Source organism: Podarcis cretensis (assembly GCF_951804945.1).
Source record: "Podarcis cretensis genome assembly, chromosome: 4".
NCBI lineage: Eukaryota > Metazoa > Chordata > Lepidosauria > Squamata > Lacertidae > Podarcis > Podarcis cretensis.
In genome coordinates this window covers 16635127-16653728 of record NC_137173.1, presented here as the reverse complement: position 1 = coordinate 16653728, position 18602 = coordinate 16635127, and the positions used below count along the sequence as shown (strand labels likewise).

The window sequence follows — 18602 nt, the reverse complement described above, 5'->3', positions numbered from 1 at the left end:
TAATAAAATTAATTCAAGGTCTTGTGGATCCATCAAATGCAGAGCTGCGCCCAAATACACTACAGAATATTTCACTGTAGGGACTACAGGGACTATGGCCACCTAATTCTTGAATGTCTTCTTTCATAAATTGGTTTTGTCCTGTTTACACACATGGTGCATGGGCAATTCACATTAAAACACCTATTTCTAATGGCATTTTCTCATAAAACCTGCAATTCTAAAATGTTTTCACTCAGAAAGCATCTCTATTAAAAATAGCATGTACAAATGCATATTGTTGTAAGTCATGACCAGATGGATGGGAGGTGGCCTGCTCCTGATGGGTTACACTCCACCTGAAGGATCAGGTAGTCAGCTTGCAGGTACTTCTGGATCCCTTGTTGTCACTTGAGGCTCAGGCGGCCTCAGTGGCGCAGAGTGCCTTCCATCAGCTTCAGCTGGTGGCCCATCTACACCCCTAACGGGACAGGGACAGCCTAACTTCTGTCATCTATGATCTGGTAACCTCCAGGTTAGATTACTGCAATACGTCACACATGGGGCTGCCTCTGAAGATGGTTCAGAACCTTCAGCTGGGGCAGAATTCAGCAGCCAGGGGCAAGGCGGTTTAAGCACGTAATCCTGATTCTGGCCTGACTGCACTGCCTGCCAAATAGTTCCCAGGCCCAATTCAAAGTGCTGGTTTTTTGACCTATAAAGCCTTAACACAGCTCAGAACTGCAATACTTCAAGGATCGCCTCTCTCCATATGAACTGACCCATACCCTGCACTCATCATCTGGGGCCCTAATGAATCTCTGAGGCCCCCTCCATGAGAGGTCCAGAAGGTGGCAACATGGGAAAGGGCCTTTTCTGCGGTGGCCCCTTGATTGTGGAGTGCTCTCCCCAGAGAGGCTTGCCTGGTGGGTTCACCACAAATCTTTAGGTGCCAGGTGCAAACTTTTTCTCTTCTCCTTGGCCTTTGGCTAAATAAATGACCTATAGCCTTTTAAACTGTGTGCGTGTGAGGGGTTTGTGTGTTACTGTTTTGTCTGTTATTATGGTATATATTCCTGTGCTTTTATACTGTAAACCACCTTGTGATCCTCAGAAGAAACGTGGCATATGAATTTAATAAATAAAATAAAAAATAAATGGAATGAATTGCATTGCAAAAATAAAAATCTGAAGCACAGCTTTGCTTCGATCAGTATATTAGTCCAGGAGGCGCAAAGCAGGTCAACGGATGCTGGAATTTGCAAAGAACCAATTAATCAAACTTCTTTTTTTCACATCAGGCCCATGGGCTGTGCCCCCAAGCTGAGGTCGGGTTCAAACTAAACTGGGGATTATTATTCTTATTTATTCAATTTATATACCGCCCTTTATCAGAAGATCCCAGGGTGGTATGGTCCTCCAAACAAATATTCCTACTTAGATCTCCTGGTTCATTTTTACTTTTAACATTGCTAGTTAGGGACATAGTTGGGTTTAGGGACTTTGGGGGGAAAAGAAAAGATTTTGTTAATAGAGAAAACTGCAATCTAGATTATTATTATTATTATTATTATTATTATTATTATTATTATTATTAAAAAGCTCCTTTATGCTAAACCAGAACATTGGTCCACTTAGCCCAGTATCATTTATTCTGACAGAGTCAGCTCTTTAAAGTTTCAAGCAAGGATCTTTCCCAGCTGTACTTCCTGAGACCATTCAACGGGACAAGCTGTGGATTATTTCTGAGGCCTTCTGCATTCAAAGCATATGCTCTACCTCAGTGTTTCCCAACCTTGTGCCTCCAGCTGTTTTTGAACTACAACTCCCATCATCCCTGACAAGCAAGACCAGTGGCAAGGGATGATGGGAATTGTAGTCCAAAAACAGCTGGAGGCACAAGGTTGGGAAACACTGCACCTGGCAGACATCCAAGATGAAACGGCTTCCAAATCAGGCCTTTTGAGCAGGTATGATCGCAACTGGAAAGCTTATCATGGCTGGGAGAAGCAGCCCAACGGGATATCAATGCTAAGGCAGGGACCTCAGCCTAAAAGCAAGCGGATTCTATAAAAGCCAATTCTAAAGGAGCTTTCTTGAGATGGTCTGAAAGAGATTCTAGTTTTGCAGAAGATGGCCCTAGCAAAGAACGAAGCTCTTTCCAGCTGGACTATACTATACCAGCTTCTTTATCCTGCCCACTGCGTTAGGATTTGCACTATGCTGAAGTTATCTTTGGCAGGCAGAGGCGTCTGGGATTGGACGTTTGGTATCTGGGGGATACAGAAAGCAACTTCTGGTCCTGGGTTCAAACCTCGCCGCTAACACAACTGCATGAAGTAGCCTGAAGCCAGAGGTGAGGAAGCTTTTTCAGTCCAAAGTTGACAGGGGCAGGGGCTAGAGGTAAAAGTGGATGAAACAACAATTGCAATTTTTCTCATTTGCACAGCAGTCTGGTCTCTACATGCACCTGTCCATATACCTCATCCATAAGAGCAAGAGGCATGATCAGAGTTCATGGACAAAATTCAGCCAGGTAAACAAACTCGGGGGCAAAGCAGGGCTAGTGAGGGTTGTGGCTTGGGGAGAGGAGGTGTGGCTTGGGGAGAGGAGGTGTGGCTTGGGGAGAGGAGGTGTGGCTTGGGGAGAGGAGGTGTGGCTTAGGGAGAGGGGGTGTGGCTTAGGGAGAGGGGGTGTGGCTTGGGGAGCATTCCAAGGGCCAGTCACAGAGGCCTGGACTGCATTTGGCCTCTGGGCCAGAAGCTTCCCAGCTCCGTCTTAGGCAAACCACTGTTTCTCAGTCTCTGCCAGCTATATGCAGAAGACAGCAGATTGGCTTATTTTACAAGGTGATTTAAATTACGCTTTTTGAGGAAGTGGGGTCTGCCCCATTAAAAAATTGGCTAAATTTGGCTAAACAAGTTGGCTCCACAAAAACATGAAGCTTTGCTCTTTGTGTATTGTTTATTTACCATGGTGTCACTGTGCTTTGGATAAGCTAGCAATGCGCCTAATGCCGCAGCATCTTGTCAAATCCATTTTTTCTTTGGGGGTGCTTTCTGACAACGTAATCCCTCTGGGACCATTAGGACCGTAAAAGACACTGCATGTTGGGGTGGGAGGGGCGAACCAAACCCCAAACCCGCTCTCCTCCTAAACACTGACTCTCTGATGTCAACAAAAGTCATAATAATGAACTGCTTGCCTTCCTCCCAGGCCACCCCTCTCCCCACCTTAAAGACCTTGCTTATTCGTCAAACGAAATCGTTTGCTGCGGCCTGGCTAGTTAGGGTGAGTTAATGAGTTTCTGCTGCGGCTTTTCACACAGAAGAACAAAACGGAAAAACAATGACGCGGCAATTCAGGAGAAATAGATTTTAAAAATGATTAAATACCTTCATTTTCTATATTGTCAACTACGTTGTTGACAAGCTGTATGACAGTCACTATGGAAGCTTGTGGGAGAAGGAGAGCAGAAATAAAGGGAAGGGTAGCTTCATGTTAGTATTTATAACACACAACGTTCTAAGGCTACCAATATTAAATTCTCACAGCGCAGACAGGTTTGCTGGGACCAGGGGTGGGTGGGGGAAGTCTATGGGCATGGGAAGGGGAGGCGGTGGCATTAATAAATTATGCAGCGGCTTGAAGGACATTTCAATTTCAGATAATCCCATACAATTCCACCCCCCCAACAGAAAAGCAAATGGGGATACATTCAAAGGCAGTACTTTCAGAAAGCTCATATGCAGTGATGAATATCAGTTCATAAATTCAGCCTGGATTGTCCAGCAGATTCAATTAACCAGGACAGTATCTTGCCTACCTGACACTAATCTCTAATTAATCCTCACTTAAAGGCCTCCAAAGGCAAGCTGCTATCCTCCTGGCGACCATTATCTTTTTAGGCAATCACAAGGATATGAGATGGTGTGAAAGTCTTTTGGTCTAAATCCTTTTTCCAATAAGAACGCTTTCACTTTATTATACTGTGCCTACGAGAACAAAGCCCTGGTGGGGGAAACGAACAAATTGAGCAGTCTTAATTAAAAGATCATCACCGAATAGCTTTCGCTGAAGGCAGGGCTAACCAAAGTCGTGTCCTGCAGATGTTGGGGGCTACCACTCCAATCAACCCTAGCTAGCATGGCCAATCACCATGGTTGAGGAGAGTTGGTGGTCTAAAACATCAGGCTACCCTTGATTTAAGGAACTGGCTTAAAAAATCCAGAAACTTATAGATCAAAGATGGCCACTAGGGGCATCAATGGACCGGGGGGGGGGGCTGACGGCCACCTCAAAAATTTTCAGGGAGAGGGCCGGGCTGCCTCAAAATTCTGCGGTGCCCACCAGTGCTTGCAGCACAACATGCTCACCTCACTCGCACGTGCATGAGTGACGTCAGCATGTTGCACGGCGTGCAAGCATGTTGCACGACATGTGCGCATGCTGCTCCGGTCTCCTTAATTGTGGGGGCAAGCCGGCATGCTTGATGGCCACACTTTCAGCATTGGGGCTGCCGCATTTTCACCAGCTTTGTAGAAGAGGGACATTTCGTCTCAGAAGCAACCGGGTGAAGAACTGATGGACTCCTTATCTGTGTCATATAGCAACATACTGAGCCAGACAGCTGGAGTTCCACCTAGTCCAGTATTCCCTACTTGGACCAGAAGTGGCTCTCTTGGTTCTCAGATGGAGTTCTTTTCCAACGACTGAGACCTGATTCTTTAACCCAGTGATGGCCAAACGTGGCCCTCCAGCTGTTTTGGGACCACAACTCCTGTTATGTATTGAGTTGAATAGGATCCTAAAAGCAGCAGTCTGATTGGTCCTAGGATTCAGAATGCAGTAGTCTGATTGGTCCTAGAACAATAGGGTCCTGAATGCAGCAGTCTGATTGGTCCTAGAACAATAGGATTCAGAATGCAGCAGTCTGATTGGTCCTAGAACAATAGGATCCAGAATGCAGCAGTCTGATTGGTCTACAGGAGCCACCCAATCCAGCTCCAGGTGGAAGTGAATCCGCAACCTGGTTGGCGTACAGGAAAATCCTGGAATTAGCCAGTCATGTGGGGCCCATTGTGTAAAAAATGTATATAAAGCAGACATTCTGGGAGAACTTCCATTCCTCCTCACCACTATGAGCTGAATAAAGAGCATGAAATCCACTCTCGACTCAAGAGTATATTTCAACTCCCATCATCTCTAGCTCACAGGACCAGTGGTAAGGGGTGACGGGAACTGTAGTCCCAAAACAGCTGGAGGGCCAAGTTTGGCCATCAACACTTTAACCAAATGCAGAATTTTAAATCTTCTGCACGCAGAACGTGTGCTCTGCCACTGATCGGAATTTGTAAGATTTTAAAATATCCTCTCTTGTGAAGATTACCGTATTTTTCGCCCCATAGGACGCACCTGCAGACCAGGTCCGGGGACAGTGGGAAGACACGCTGCGCCTCCCAGCTGTCCCCTGAGCTTGCAGGGCTGGCGGCGGGGAGAAGCACGCGTCTCCCCGCCATCAGCCTCCAAACCACATTGGGAGACAGCGGGATGGCGGCGTTCCGTCTCCCCGCTGTCCCCCGACCTTGTGGGGCTGGCGCTGTGGCTCTCCTGAAGCCTGGAGAGCGAGAGGGGTCGGTGCGCACCTGCATTCGCCCCATAGGACGCACACTCATTTCCCCTTCATTTTTGGAGGAGAAAAAGTGCGTCCTATAGGGCGAAAAATACGGTATTTTGTAGTAGTTTGTAAAAAAAAGTATTTATACCAGAATAGCCGTCTTCAGCATAGCAAACTTTAGGGAAAGCATGGACTGTTCTTTTAGTCAGTTACCTCTGACTTAAGTCAGTTACCTCTGGCACATAGCGGTGCACAACTGATCGTGCTCCTTTCCCCTTCAGCTAGGAGCCATTCCATGAGAATCTGTACTACAGAGTAGACACACCATGCTATTTAGCATCTCAGTTATCCACATCACAAGAAAGTCTGGTAGAACACCAGTATACATATAATACACTCTTGGTGATAAGTGAGGGGGTTAAAATAGTATGCCATTACCATTATCATCGCCCGAGTCTGACTGGTAAGAACTGAGGGACTGGACTTCAGAGTTGCTGCCTTTATTGCTGCCTGAAAAACAGGTCACCTCTTCCACGTCATCAAGTCCTTTGCCTAGACATACAAAAGAAAGAAAGGAAAGGAAATTGGCGGGGCACAAATCTTTACTGAATCTAACAATGTGCAATCAAAGCTACTTCAACTATTATTACTACTGTTGTTATATTCAATCTATTTACGTCCTGCCCATTTCTGCCAAGTTGGAATTCAAGGCGGTTTACAACATTTAAAATAATTAATTATAAGAAACAACCCAGCTTAAAAGATTTTAAAAATAAAAATCTCTCCTTCGTGCTCTTTTCACCCCCTTCTGCTGCCTTATCTGCTAAAGGTAAAGAGAAAGGCAGCGGGAATTTTTTAGAAGGCTGGTGGTGGCAGAATTCTGACATCCAGATGTGGCCCAAAGGCTGGCAATTAATAACCCCCATTTTAGTGAAAAGGTTTGTGCATCTGCCTCACCACAAAAATGTGAGTTGTTTTCACACCACTACATGTGCAGCCATAATGCACTCCCCGTTTATCCTTTCATGTTGTATATTTTTAGGTTGTGAAGGTGAGGGCATTATTCTCTCTTGATCTGCAAGCCACTCTGACAGCCATGGTGGGAATAAATTAATGACTGAATGAAGTAAGAAATAGGGGGTGGGGAGAGCCCTGCAATCCACATGTTTAGAAAGCTGGTATGAGTTTGACTTTGTGGTTTTGACTTTCTGTAAGTTATGCTAGAAAATGCAACCTGTGCTGCTGATAGTGTGACTCAGGAAATACAGTGGTGCCTCGCAAGACGAAAAGAATCCGTTCCGCGAGTCTCTTCGTCTGGTGGTTTTCTCGTCTTGCGAAGCAAGCCCATTGACGGCTTAGCGGATTAGCGCTATTAGCGGTTTAGCAGCTTTTAGCGGCTTAGCGGCTTAGAAAAAGGGGGGGGGAAGGGGGAAAAAACCGCAGGAACTCGCAAGACATTTTCGTCTTGCGAAGCAAGCCCATAGGAAATTCGTTTTGCGAAGCACCTCCAAAACGGAAAACTCTTTCGTCTAGCGAGTTTTCCGTCTTGCGAGGCATTCGTCTTGCGGGGCACCACTGCACACTCGCAATCAATCCACACAGAGCAATAATTATACATACTTTATCATTGTCTACAACTTTATTAACATCTATCTACCACTCTACTAGCATCTCTCAGTATTGTGAATAACACCAAACTTACCTTTTGTTGGTATCTTCATGAACTTATCTAAAAGACTGAGTTAAGCATTTGAAAAATCTACTGAAACCAGACATTATAAGTTCATTTTAAGCTGGGTAGTTCGCAAGTCTCTGTGGCTTTGTTTAATGTTTTGTATTTTTCTCAGAAGGTTGATAAAGTATGTACAATTATTGTTTTCTGTAAGTTATGGCTGCAAAATTTCTAGTGATAATTTTATTGCTTCTATCTTGTTCGCAAGCCACTTTTGAGGTTTCTTCCTACAATCGAAGCAGTATACAAAATTTCGCGAAACCAATAAATGTGCCTCTGCCTAAACCACTCACTTTCAGTGCCGTTTTCCCAGGTCTTCCTGATGGAGTCGCAGTCGGAACGGCATGGAGACACAGCAGGAAGGTTGGGGGCCACACTGCACACGACGACTCCTCGCCTGGCTGTCAGGATCCGAGGAGACTCTGGGTGGAACGTTGTCATCTCCTGATGCTCCACCCCGAGCCCATCAACGATCTTGTCCAAATTGTTCCTTGAGTCGCTCTGGAAGCAAGGGGTGTAGGCCATGGGCCTCACGGGGACCTGAGGTGGCCCTACCTCCTGATAAATATTGCGGCCATCCCCGCTGTTCCTCATGTTTTTGAACTGAATCCCGTTGCTCTTGTGAAGCAGAGCGGCAGTCGCCGGGTCTTGCACCAAGGTGATGTTGTTGCGGGAGTAGTTCTTCCTGAACACTTTCTTGCGGAACACTACGAAAAGGACGACCAACAGGAATATGACGAAAAGCACGACAGCGATGCCGATGAGCTCCTCTTTGCCCACGTAAGAATGGCCGGCTTGGATGTTTGGGACGACCACTGGTCTCAGCCCACAGTGTTGTCCCATGTATCCCGGAGTGCAGTTGCATAGAAAGGACCCAAATACGTTGACGCAAGAGCCGCCATTTTCGCACTCTTCTCTCTCGCATTCGTTAATATCCTCCTCACACCTGAAGGGGGGGGGAAAGTAGGGGTGAAATCAGAGGCCACAAGTGGCCCTCTAGGAGCACCTCTGCCACCATCCATCAGCCCGGACACTGAGATCCAGCATAGAGGTCCTTCTGGCGGTTCCCTCCCTATGAGAAGTGAGGTTACAGGGAACCGAGCAGAGGGCCTTCTCGGTAGTGGCGCCCGCCCTGTGGAATGCTCTCCCATTAGATGTCAAGGAGATAAACAACTATCTGACTTTTAGAAGACATTTGAAGGCAGCCCTGAACAGAGAAGTTTGATATTTTACTGTGGTAATGTGTTTCACTTGTTGGAAGTCGGACAACCCAGTCAGATTGGGACAACCGAGTCAGGATTATCCCCAGGCCACACACCACTCTGAGCCCATCTCCTTCCCCTTGATTGTTTTCTCATGTGCCCTCAGATCATTACTTTATACACAGAGCAAAGGGCTGAGTTAGGCTAGCCTTCTTCAGATGATGTCCTCCTGAACTTTGGACTACAAACTCCCATCTTCCCTGACCATTGGCTATCCTGACTGAGGACGATGGGAACTGTAGTCCAAATCATCTGGAGGGAACCGAGTTGGGGAAGGCTGAGTTAGGCCAATGGTCCTCATTGCGCTTACTTGCATGAACTCTTCAAGGTTTATTTCCCACTTTGCTACAAGATGATGTCGTTTACCGGCGATGCTGGACCCGTAACCTAGGTGCATATTACCGCATGACCTCCAACACCTCTCCAGGCAGCACAAGCATCAAACTTACGTCAGTCCCGTTAACCCGCTCTTGCAGTTGCAGATGAAAGCGTTGCCAATGGGATCGCACGAACCTCCGTTGCGACAAGGATTTGGAAAGCAGGCAGTGATCTCTGACTCGCAGTTTCGCCCGGTGAACTGAGAGAGACAACTGCACTGGTAACCTAAGGTGTTTAAAAACAAACAAACAAACACACAAATCAAAGATTGCTCTCCAAACATGATACAGTACAGTTTGCCTATTAGCATTCGTAAGTGGGGTTTTATTTCCCCCTAGTGGCTGGCTTGAGAATGTGGCTCTTTTTGGAGCCATAAAAATCTGCAGCTTTCAGTTGTAAGGTGTGAGGAACAACTTCCCATGTTACATTGTTTAAACATAATCTCTATTGAAGCAAAACATCATGTCTGAATGACCTTAGGCGACAACGGTTTTAGAGATTCCATGTTGAGTGCAATCTTTTTTTAACAAAGAGGTTGAAGGACATTTAAGCTTAATATAAAAGAAGACCAATGGGGTGAGATTTTTAAATAAAAAAACCCAGTGTTTCTTTAACACTATCACAGAGTAGCCATTCTTATGGATAATAGCTTACCCATCTTATTGCAATGCTCTTTCTCCACAAGAGGAGTGGGGAACTTGCAGCCCCCCATGTATTGCTGGATTCCAGCTCCCATCAGCCTCCGCGAACCTGGTAAATGGTCAGGAATGATGGGAGTTGTGGGTCAACAACACATGTAGGGCCACAGGTTACCTGTACCTGTTCTATAACACGCCTGTTTAAGTTGTGATCTTCTCCCTAAGCTGAATGCTGTTTTTGCAGGTCTCGATTTAATGTTCTGGTGAGCCATGTATGGGAGGGGGGTGGGCTATATTTGGCTTAGTAAGGGTCACAAGCTGGGTCCAGCAGATGAACCGGGGGATTCTCAAAAGCGATTCCAAGAATGCCTTTCAGTTTGGAATGTGCTGCTTGATATTGCTGTTGGTGGAAGGTAAAAAGCAAGGGAGAACCAGTTTAAAATTGAATGCAAATTCTAGTCGACGCACACGCTGAATTTCGCAGCTACGTGAAATACAGGAGCTGATTTCATCATCATGTGTGAATGAAAAGTGAGAGAAGCTTCAGCGGCCGCAAACAAGTGCCATCAACTACTTGCACAGCTGTTTCTGTATTTGGCAGGTGGTGTGTGTTTGCAATGTACAAAAAGGATATTGTGCGGAATGTTAAATGCCACCTGCAACTTTTCTGCCAATGGGTGATATCTCGGTAAGTCATACTCGGAGTAAACCCACTGGAACCAATGGACGTAATCGCACAATGCCCAAAATATTTCCCCGACATGACAAAAATAAGCACTGCCGATCCATCTGTAGAAACAGGTTAATCTGACTGAAGGCAATGCATAAATGACTATCCCTTCAATATGGTTTCAAGAGATATTTCATCTTTTATCTCTCAAACTGCACAGAAGCTGATGAAGTTACAACAGTGTCTTACACAGGAATAACAAACAGGTCTTGATTCAGTTATTTCATCCTTTCTGCTGAAAACAAATGAACTTAAGGGCTTAAATCCACAAACCAGCTAGCTGGAGAACTCTGAATTAAGTATCCTTTAATTCCATCAAACAACCAAATAAAATGCTTTGGTTTAAATCTTTTCTGAAAGGTAAACAGAGGCTTCCTTTCTGAAGTGGAATAAATGAATACCTTTGCTTTCTGCGTGCTATTTTTGGGCTGGTTCATACATGACATTATTTATTTGTTTGCACCTTAGATGTACTCTTAACTAGATGAAGCGTGAACAACAAGAGAAGAGAAGAAACTTGTGTTTACAGACATGTGTACTCTTGCATTAGGGGGCAGCAGAGTTTTAGAAATTTGACGTTTCTGAATTCTGATATGTGAACCTGAGCTTAGATATCCATTGGCTGTTGGATTTATTTATTTTTAATGTTCCAACAAAATTCTCATCTAAAAAAAAAAGCATTAAAATGATGTTTAAAAACAAATGCTTGGAATCACGGAATCATAGAGTTGGAAAGGGACCCCCAGGGGTCATCTAGTCCAGCCCCCTTGCCATGCAGGAATCTCAGCTCAAGCATCCCTGGCACATGGCCATCCAACCTCTGCTTAAAAACCTCCAAGGAAGGAGAGTGGGCTTTTTTTTTTTTAATGCATTATTCTGAGGGAAAACCTGTTTTTATTTTTGCCCCTCTAAATCTAACATTTTACACGAGGGACTTCTAAAAGCAACATTTGCAGATTAATGTGGAAATGGGGACAGAACAGACTATGGGACTCACTTCCAGAGAGGAGGCTGTGATCGTCACCAACCTGGATGGCTTTATAGAGGGCTGGCCAAATTCAGGGGCAGGGTGGGCTTTCAATGGCTACTAGCACAATGGCCATGATTTGCCTCTACTGTCAGAGACAATATGCCTCTGGATACCCCAGTTGCTGGGGATTGCAGGTGGGCAGAGTGCTGCTGTGGTCCTGTCCTGCTGCAGGATGCTGGACTAGGCAGGCCATTGGCAAACTGGAACGTGTCCAGAGGAGGGCAACCAAAATGGTCAAAGGCCTGGAAACGATGCCTTATGAGGAACGGCTAAGGGAGCTGGGCATGTTTAGCCTGGAGAAGAGGAGGTTAAGGGGTGATATGATAGCCATGTTCAAATATATAAAAGGATGTCACATGGAGGAGGGAGAAAGGTTGTTTTCTGCTGCTCCAGAGAAGCGGACGCGGAGCAATGGATCCAAACTACAAGAAAGAAGATTCCACCTAAACATTAGGAAGAACTTCCTGACAGTAAGAGCTGTTTGACAGTGGAATTTGCTGCCAAGGAGTGTGGTGGAGTCTCCTTCTTTGGAGGTCTTTAAGCAGAGGCTTGACAACCATATGTCAGGAGTGCTCTGATGGTGTTTCCTGCTTGGCAGGGGGTTGGACTCGATGGCCCTTGTGGTCTCTTCCAACTCTATGATTCTATGATTCTATGATTCTATGATCTGGCAGGCTCCTCTTATGACATGTGTTATAAGAATTTTAAGGTCTTAGATATATAATAAATGTTCATAAATGTACCAAGCAAACACATATATAAATATATAAACCACATGTCTGGAGCAGCACAGGAAGACAGTCCTGAAACCATTTTGACTCCCAAGCTGACCAAACGTTTCTCTGCAAAGGAGGGAGGAGGTGAAAAAAGCTTCCTTGTTACAGGAATTTAGTAAGAAATGGCCAGACTACCAGGAAAGGCAATCAGATAAGGCATTATCAGACAACATGGCAGACAGGAAAAACAACAACATTCAAATTTCTGTTGTAGGCCACCTTTTCTGTGATGTAGGTATGATGTTTGTGGGGGATGGTCTTGGGTTACACCCCTTCTGTGATGAATGTATGATGTATGGAGGGGTGGTCTTGAGCTCCGGGGCAGGGAATTTAAAATGTCTATATAAGGGCAGGCACACTTTTGTTCTGGGTCCTCCTCTGTGTGAGGGGAGCATCCTGTTGCAACAGCTTTAATAAAGATCAGGCTTACTAGCTGCTTTGCTTCTCAATATTCTCTGGTTGCCCTCTGTTATTTTCTCCTACCAATAGGGAACCCACGTAAGGACTCTATACTGTGGTACCTTGGATTACAGACACTTCAGGTTACAGACGCTTCAGGTTACAGATTCCACTAGCCCAGAAATAGTATCTCGGGTTAAGAACTTTGCTTCAGGATGAGAACAGAAATTGTGTGGCGGCGGCGCAGCAGCAGCAGCGGGAGACCCCATTAGCTAAAGTGGTACCTCAGGTTAAGAACAGTTTCAGGTTAAGAACGGACGTCCAGAATGAATTAAGTTCTTAACCCGAGGTACCACTGTATGGGCTTCCTGGATACCCCATAAGGGGAAAAGGGCAGATTTTGTTAACAACACATGTCCCTGGTTCACAGTGACTGAGTAATGTGCGGAAAGGCCTTCAGTCCCGTTCTACCGTGGCTGCTGCCAGCATCTCTTCCGGCAAACGCAATCCTCTGCCACACACGGCTGCAGTTTGAGGGCATCTGACAAAGTGCAGAGACTTTGCACCCAGCCCCATTTAATTACGTATGCTCTTTTTAATGTGCAGAGGATCTCTTGGGCTAACGAATTTATTTTGCCTTGGAACTGGGGGTGGGAGAGGAAAGGAAAAAAAGAGTGGCCACATCAATGTCACAGCAGATTGCTTTATAGATTGGCTGGCGCATAGTTAGGGCCCATTGCTTTAGAATTATGGCACCATAACAATCCTTTATTTACATATACTGCTGAGACAGTGAAAAAAAAAACCCCGAGCAAATAGATTTCCTAACGAGAGAAAAAGAGAGCGAGCCTGCATGCTGAAATATCCCCCCAGGGTGTTCGTTCCCCAGGGTGTTCGTTTTCCAGCGGCAGCAGCAGCAACAAGGAACGCATGGAGGCCTAAGTAGCTTTGGAGCAGAGAATGGAGAGGCAAACCATTTCACTGCAGAGCTGTCTATATGCCTCTCATAATAAAATGAACCCATCATTTGGAGATGTATTCACGCAGCCCATTCCCCTCCCAGTAGCCAATGTAAAATTTGAAATATCTAACTCTGCCTGGGGGGAGGACAGAAGGCGGAAATTATCCTAAAGTGATTTGTTAGAAAGGTTTCAATTTGCACATCACGCTATTTGCTGACTGCTCGTGTAAATAGACTCCAGCGAAATCAATAGGAAGAGGAGCCTGGTTTCCTCCTTTTACTTAGTTTATTCATGCGGCGAACGCTTGACCTAATTTATTATACGCCGTCCAAGTTAAAGTTAGGCATTTGTTTTATCCTCACTCCCCAGGGACGTAAATAATCTTGTTTAGCAATTTCCTTGAAAGCTTCTACATCTTTTGAATTATTACCCTTCTTTCCTTGCTGGGTCCTGCTACGTGCTCTCTTTTCTCAACCTCCTATTTGCAGATAAAGAGCCATTAAACATACAAGTTAGCCCCAACATGCGCCCTGATGCCTCATATTAAATTCCAAGCCTGCTGTCTTTACTTGTTTAATGTGCTAAAGCTTTTACATTCACTACCTTTCAGCTCTCTGGGCACCATCTTCAGTTCAGCTGACGTGCCCTCAAGCTCACTCCCCGCTAAACCAAAGCAAACGAGAAAGGAGTCAGTGTTAATATTCGTACTGCACAGGGATTTTCTGAACCAAACGGGGAAGAACTACTGAGATTGGGAATCAGGGTCATGCAGGACAGCTACTGAGCAGCGTCCTGGCAAATGATGAAATGTCCCCTGAACCTCCACAGCATCAGTTGGTTGGAGTGTGGTGCTGATGATACCAAGGTTGCAGGTTCGATCCCCAATAAGGGGCAGCTGCATATTCCTGCATGGCAACTCTGATTCTATGGTTTCCTGCATCCCTGTGTGGGAAAAGTGTCCTGTGTACAGCAACAGTCCTGGACGGCTCAATCGACGGATGGGAGAGGAAATGCAGGTCATGGGGAATTCAAATTCAGTTCCTAGGTGGTTCAGGATGTGAATGCCCTCTCGCAGGCCAAGACGCAGGGCCAATCTAGACATTGCAACAAATTGCATATTTTGCGTGCCCCATGTCTAGGCAAAGCATTGCTGTCGTAATATCTGAAGAGCTATTCCTCCTAATAGGGAACCTAAGTGGTGAGTGCCAACAGAATTGGAGCCAATACGAGACCACTGAGAAGGAAGAGGGAGGCATCAAGGGAACCCCAAAATTTGCAACAGTAGAAAACTAAGGGGGAAACTCCTCCTTCCCCAGTAGCTGAATGAGGACTGCTCGTGTTCAGTAGCCGTGTAATGTTGAGTGCAAGCTGGAGGAGAAAAAATGGTGGGGAATTGGGGAGTGATTTCCTGCTTTAGTTCCCTGCATCTTACTCATATCCTGCAGAACAGCGCAGTTGGCTGCCCGGAACCCTGAAGAGGAGCACTCTCCTCTTAGAGGGGAGGATAGGCAGCCATGTTTTGTTGCAGGTCCCAGGTGTATAAGTGAGATGAGCAACGTTCAGTTGCACATCCAGCTTGTGACTCTTATCTACGCAAGTTTCCCTTTGTGATATTGCGGTAGACGACAAACTGGAAATGCGAAACAGTTGTATCTGTCACTGTGCACCTGCAGACACACCTTAGGCTCACACGAGGATGCATCAGCACAGTGGAATCCTGAGTGCTTGGGCTTGCACTGCAGCCTAAAGCAAGAATCATGGAATTGCAGAGTTGGAAGGGACCCTGATGGTCTTCTAGTGCAATCCCCTGCAATGCAGGAACCTTAGCAAAATTCAGAAGCTCAGAAGGCATTCTCAGACAAAGAAATAATAAGCATATGTATGCATGTAGGTGTGTGTGTGTATATTTCTGTGATTAACAAAACAGAGATTTTATTTTTGTGGCAAAACATTTCCGCCTTCATCAGTCTGTGTGTTTCTTTTTTAATCAGAGCAGCTGACGAAGGTGGAAAGGGAAACGTTTTGCCATATAAATATCTGTTTTGTTAATCACAGTAACGTACGTATATATTATTTTAGTGATGAACCAAATTCCCAAAGGGATCAAGAGCAAGTTTGTGTGAAGAGCTGTTTGATGCTTAGCTCTCTATCTCTCTATTTGTGGGGCAATCCTATCTCAGGGCTGTTTTTGATTAGGACAAGGGAGCTATTGGGTCTGTCTGAGGTCACGATTCTATGGACCAGTTCACATTTAAAGTGACCCGCAAACAGCAGCCAGGCAGAGGAAGGTCATTTGTAAGAATTGTACATATACAGTGGTACCTCTGGTTAAGAACATATTCGTTCCGGGGGTCCCTTCTTAACCAGAAACTGTTCTTAACCTGAGGTACCACTTTAGCTAATGGGGCCTCCTGCTGCCGCTGTGCCACTGGCGTGCTATTTCTGTTCTCATCCTGAAATAAAGTTCTTAACCCGAGGTACTACTTCCGGGTTAGCGGAGTCTGTAACCTGAAGCGTTTGTAACCCGAAGCGTTTGTAACTCAAGGTACCACTGTACTTCCACTTCTTCTGGGATACAGTGGACCCTCTGGATATGGATTTAATTTGTTCTGGGGGTCCGTGAGTACCCTGAAAAATCTGTAACCAGAGGCGCCGCTTCTGCACATGGTGTGATACAGCACTTTTGTGCATGCGCGTGGCATGCAGAGCATTTCTGGACATGCGGCAAAACCCAAAAAACACTTCTGGGTTTGCCGCTTTCGCAACCCGGAGACTACGTATCCAGAGAGGTACGTAATCCGAGGGTCCACTGTATATGTTTGCAGCAGCTAGATGTGGCACTTCCATTTGGATGTATTCATTCTTACGCAGGCCTCCTTTGCTGCTACAAACGCAGTTGTGACCCAGCCTACTCGGCTCCAGAAATGCTTCCACACAGCCTGCCATAATGGCCGAACGACCCGACAATGCTAATGATCAGAGCTGCAAGGGACGCAGCAAGATGTTGCTAATTGAAATGAGGCAGATTATTAAGCTGGTAGTTCTGTGCCAAGAAGGAAGCAGAGGCTGTTTCCAAGCCATTCCTTAGTTCAACAAAACCTCTTTCTGTCTCAACACCGCCCCCCCGCCCCCAAACGGTGACTGCTGGCATGAGAAACTTAAAGCTCAACTAATCTCCCTCCCCGCCACCTCTGGAAATGTAAGGCAGAATGCAAGATATTCACCACCAGATGGCACACTCAGACAAGTCCCTCCATTCTGGCAAGGGCTCCTCTCGCAGGCATCCGGATACAGCACACAGCCCAGCTTCAGCTCTGTAAGGCCGACCACTTCTGCAAAGCTGCTGCGCTTGTTCTGCAACGGCAGCTCGTTGTTGTTGAGGACGACGGAGTCCAAGCAGCCCTGGAAGCCGCTCGAGACCTGCGTCGCTCTCTTGTCCGTCAGGCTCCGGACGTTGTCCACCTGCACCTGGGCGCCGAAGTAAACTGAGCTGTCGGTGCTTAGCGTCTGGAAGTAGAGCGGGGCTTTGCGGCGCTCCACGTAGCTGTCGTCGAGCGACAGGCTGGTGAAATTCCGGTTCAGCTCCAGGAAGACCGAGTGCCAGCTCCCATCATTAACAGCTCTGCCGGAAATCCCCAAGATGCCCGGGCCGGTTCCACAGTCCAGCTGGAACCACAGTTTGCCATCCACGATCTGCAACGGGAAAGCGGAAATGTCAGGACAATGAAGGACCGCGTGCCCTTAGATTTGTTACGTAATGCAATGTGGTCAGCGTCAGCAGTGTGCGCAAACATTCTGCTGTTATTGATTGCAGCAGGATGGTGGTTACATTTAAGTGAGCTTATACCTGCAAAGTACAGGCATCTCCCCACTTACATATGTGTTGCTGGGAAATAAATAAATAGGTTCACACCTGGAAATGGAGAGAGAGAGCTGGAGGGTCCTCTTGGCTCATGAGAAGACCCTCCCTGGAGCCCAAAGAGGATGCCAGTGAGAATGGAGGAAGCCCCAAACAGACCAGAGGTGCAGCGGGGCTTTGTTTACATTGCTCAGCCTAACAGTTGATGTGTGGGGTAGTGCAGCAGCAACAGTCCCTTTCCCACACGTCATCCAGCCTCCTGCCGGCCCCAGGGCTTCAATTCTAGTTGTGGATATTTTTGGAAACAGTACTTTTTGTATTGATTGGAGAGAGAGCGGCAGAGAGGGTGTTTAAAGGGCTCTCCCCACTTTACGCAATTTCACTTATGCGTGTGGGGGCCTGGAACATAACTCCCACGTTAGTTGGGGACGGGGATGTGCCTGCATTCTGCACCAGCGACTTCTGTGCTTAGGTTGCTTAGGGATATATTCACATGTACTGATCGGTTCTGGACTAGCTACCGTTGAAGACTCCATTGCCATGACAATTTATTTTTAGCAGTTGACTTTATAACACCATCTCTGCACTTCCTGAGCTGAAGAAGCCTTCGCCGCCCCTTTGCCCTTGTTTGCGTGTCTCTGCTATCTGACTCATCTTTGCCTCTATACAACAGGGCAAACCCAATTGCTCTTAGAACACAATTTTTTTTTCTTGCTTCCAGTCTGCCTCCTGCTGCTGCTGCAACTTCTTAGTGTCCCTCTCAGTCACTCCAATTGCTTCTTCTTACTCTGCTAATAACCAGAGCTGGCCTCTGCCCGTTTACAGTACATTGCATTACATTGTGAATGGACTGCAATATTGCAATGGCAGCGGGAAGCAGCTGCTGGCAAACGTCCTAAAAATGACCTAACCAAATGGCTTGTGACTAGTGATGGGCAAGCCACCCATGGACTGTCTGAGAGACAACCTTTACAGAACAACAAACCCGTGTTGCAAACTTAACACAACAAACAATACAAGCAACACGAATACCAGTATACTAGATAGCACTGCAATTCATATTGCATAATATACATGATTTAGTACAACACTTGTAAAATCTCTAATATATTTGAAAACAAATGAATACACGTCTGTCAATCTTTGAAAGTCCGTAGAAGTATAATAAGTCTATGGTTGAAACAAAGTAATAGATGCTATCCTGTGGGCTAAGCGGTAAAACTTTTTTAGGTGTTCATGG

The 18602-nt window shown here is 46.0% G+C and overlaps 1 protein-coding gene across 10 annotated transcripts in view; it reads right to left on the bottom strand.

Moving 5' to 3' along the window:
• Positions 1-18602, bottom strand: part of FAT3 (FAT atypical cadherin 3) — a 459497-nt gene that overhangs the window by 10201 nt on the left and 430694 nt on the right. For 5 of the 10 annotated variants that reach the window (XM_079973210.1, XM_079973209.1, XM_079973212.1 and 2 more), the window contains 6 exons: positions 16728-17196; positions 14107-14166; positions 9040-9193; positions 7622-8274; positions 6035-6148; positions 3375-3434 (listed from right to left, as the gene is read on the bottom strand). In XM_079973210.1, coding sequence (XP_079829336.1) covers positions 3375-3434; positions 6035-6148; positions 7622-8274; positions 9040-9193; positions 14107-14166; positions 16728-17196 — 1510 coding nt within the window. The remainder of the gene's footprint in view (positions 1-3374; positions 3435-6034; positions 6149-7621; positions 8275-9039; positions 9194-14106; positions 14167-16727; positions 17197-18602) is intronic. The other 5 variants (XM_079973213.1, XM_079973216.1, XM_079973217.1 and 2 more) reach the window with 3 other exon arrangements.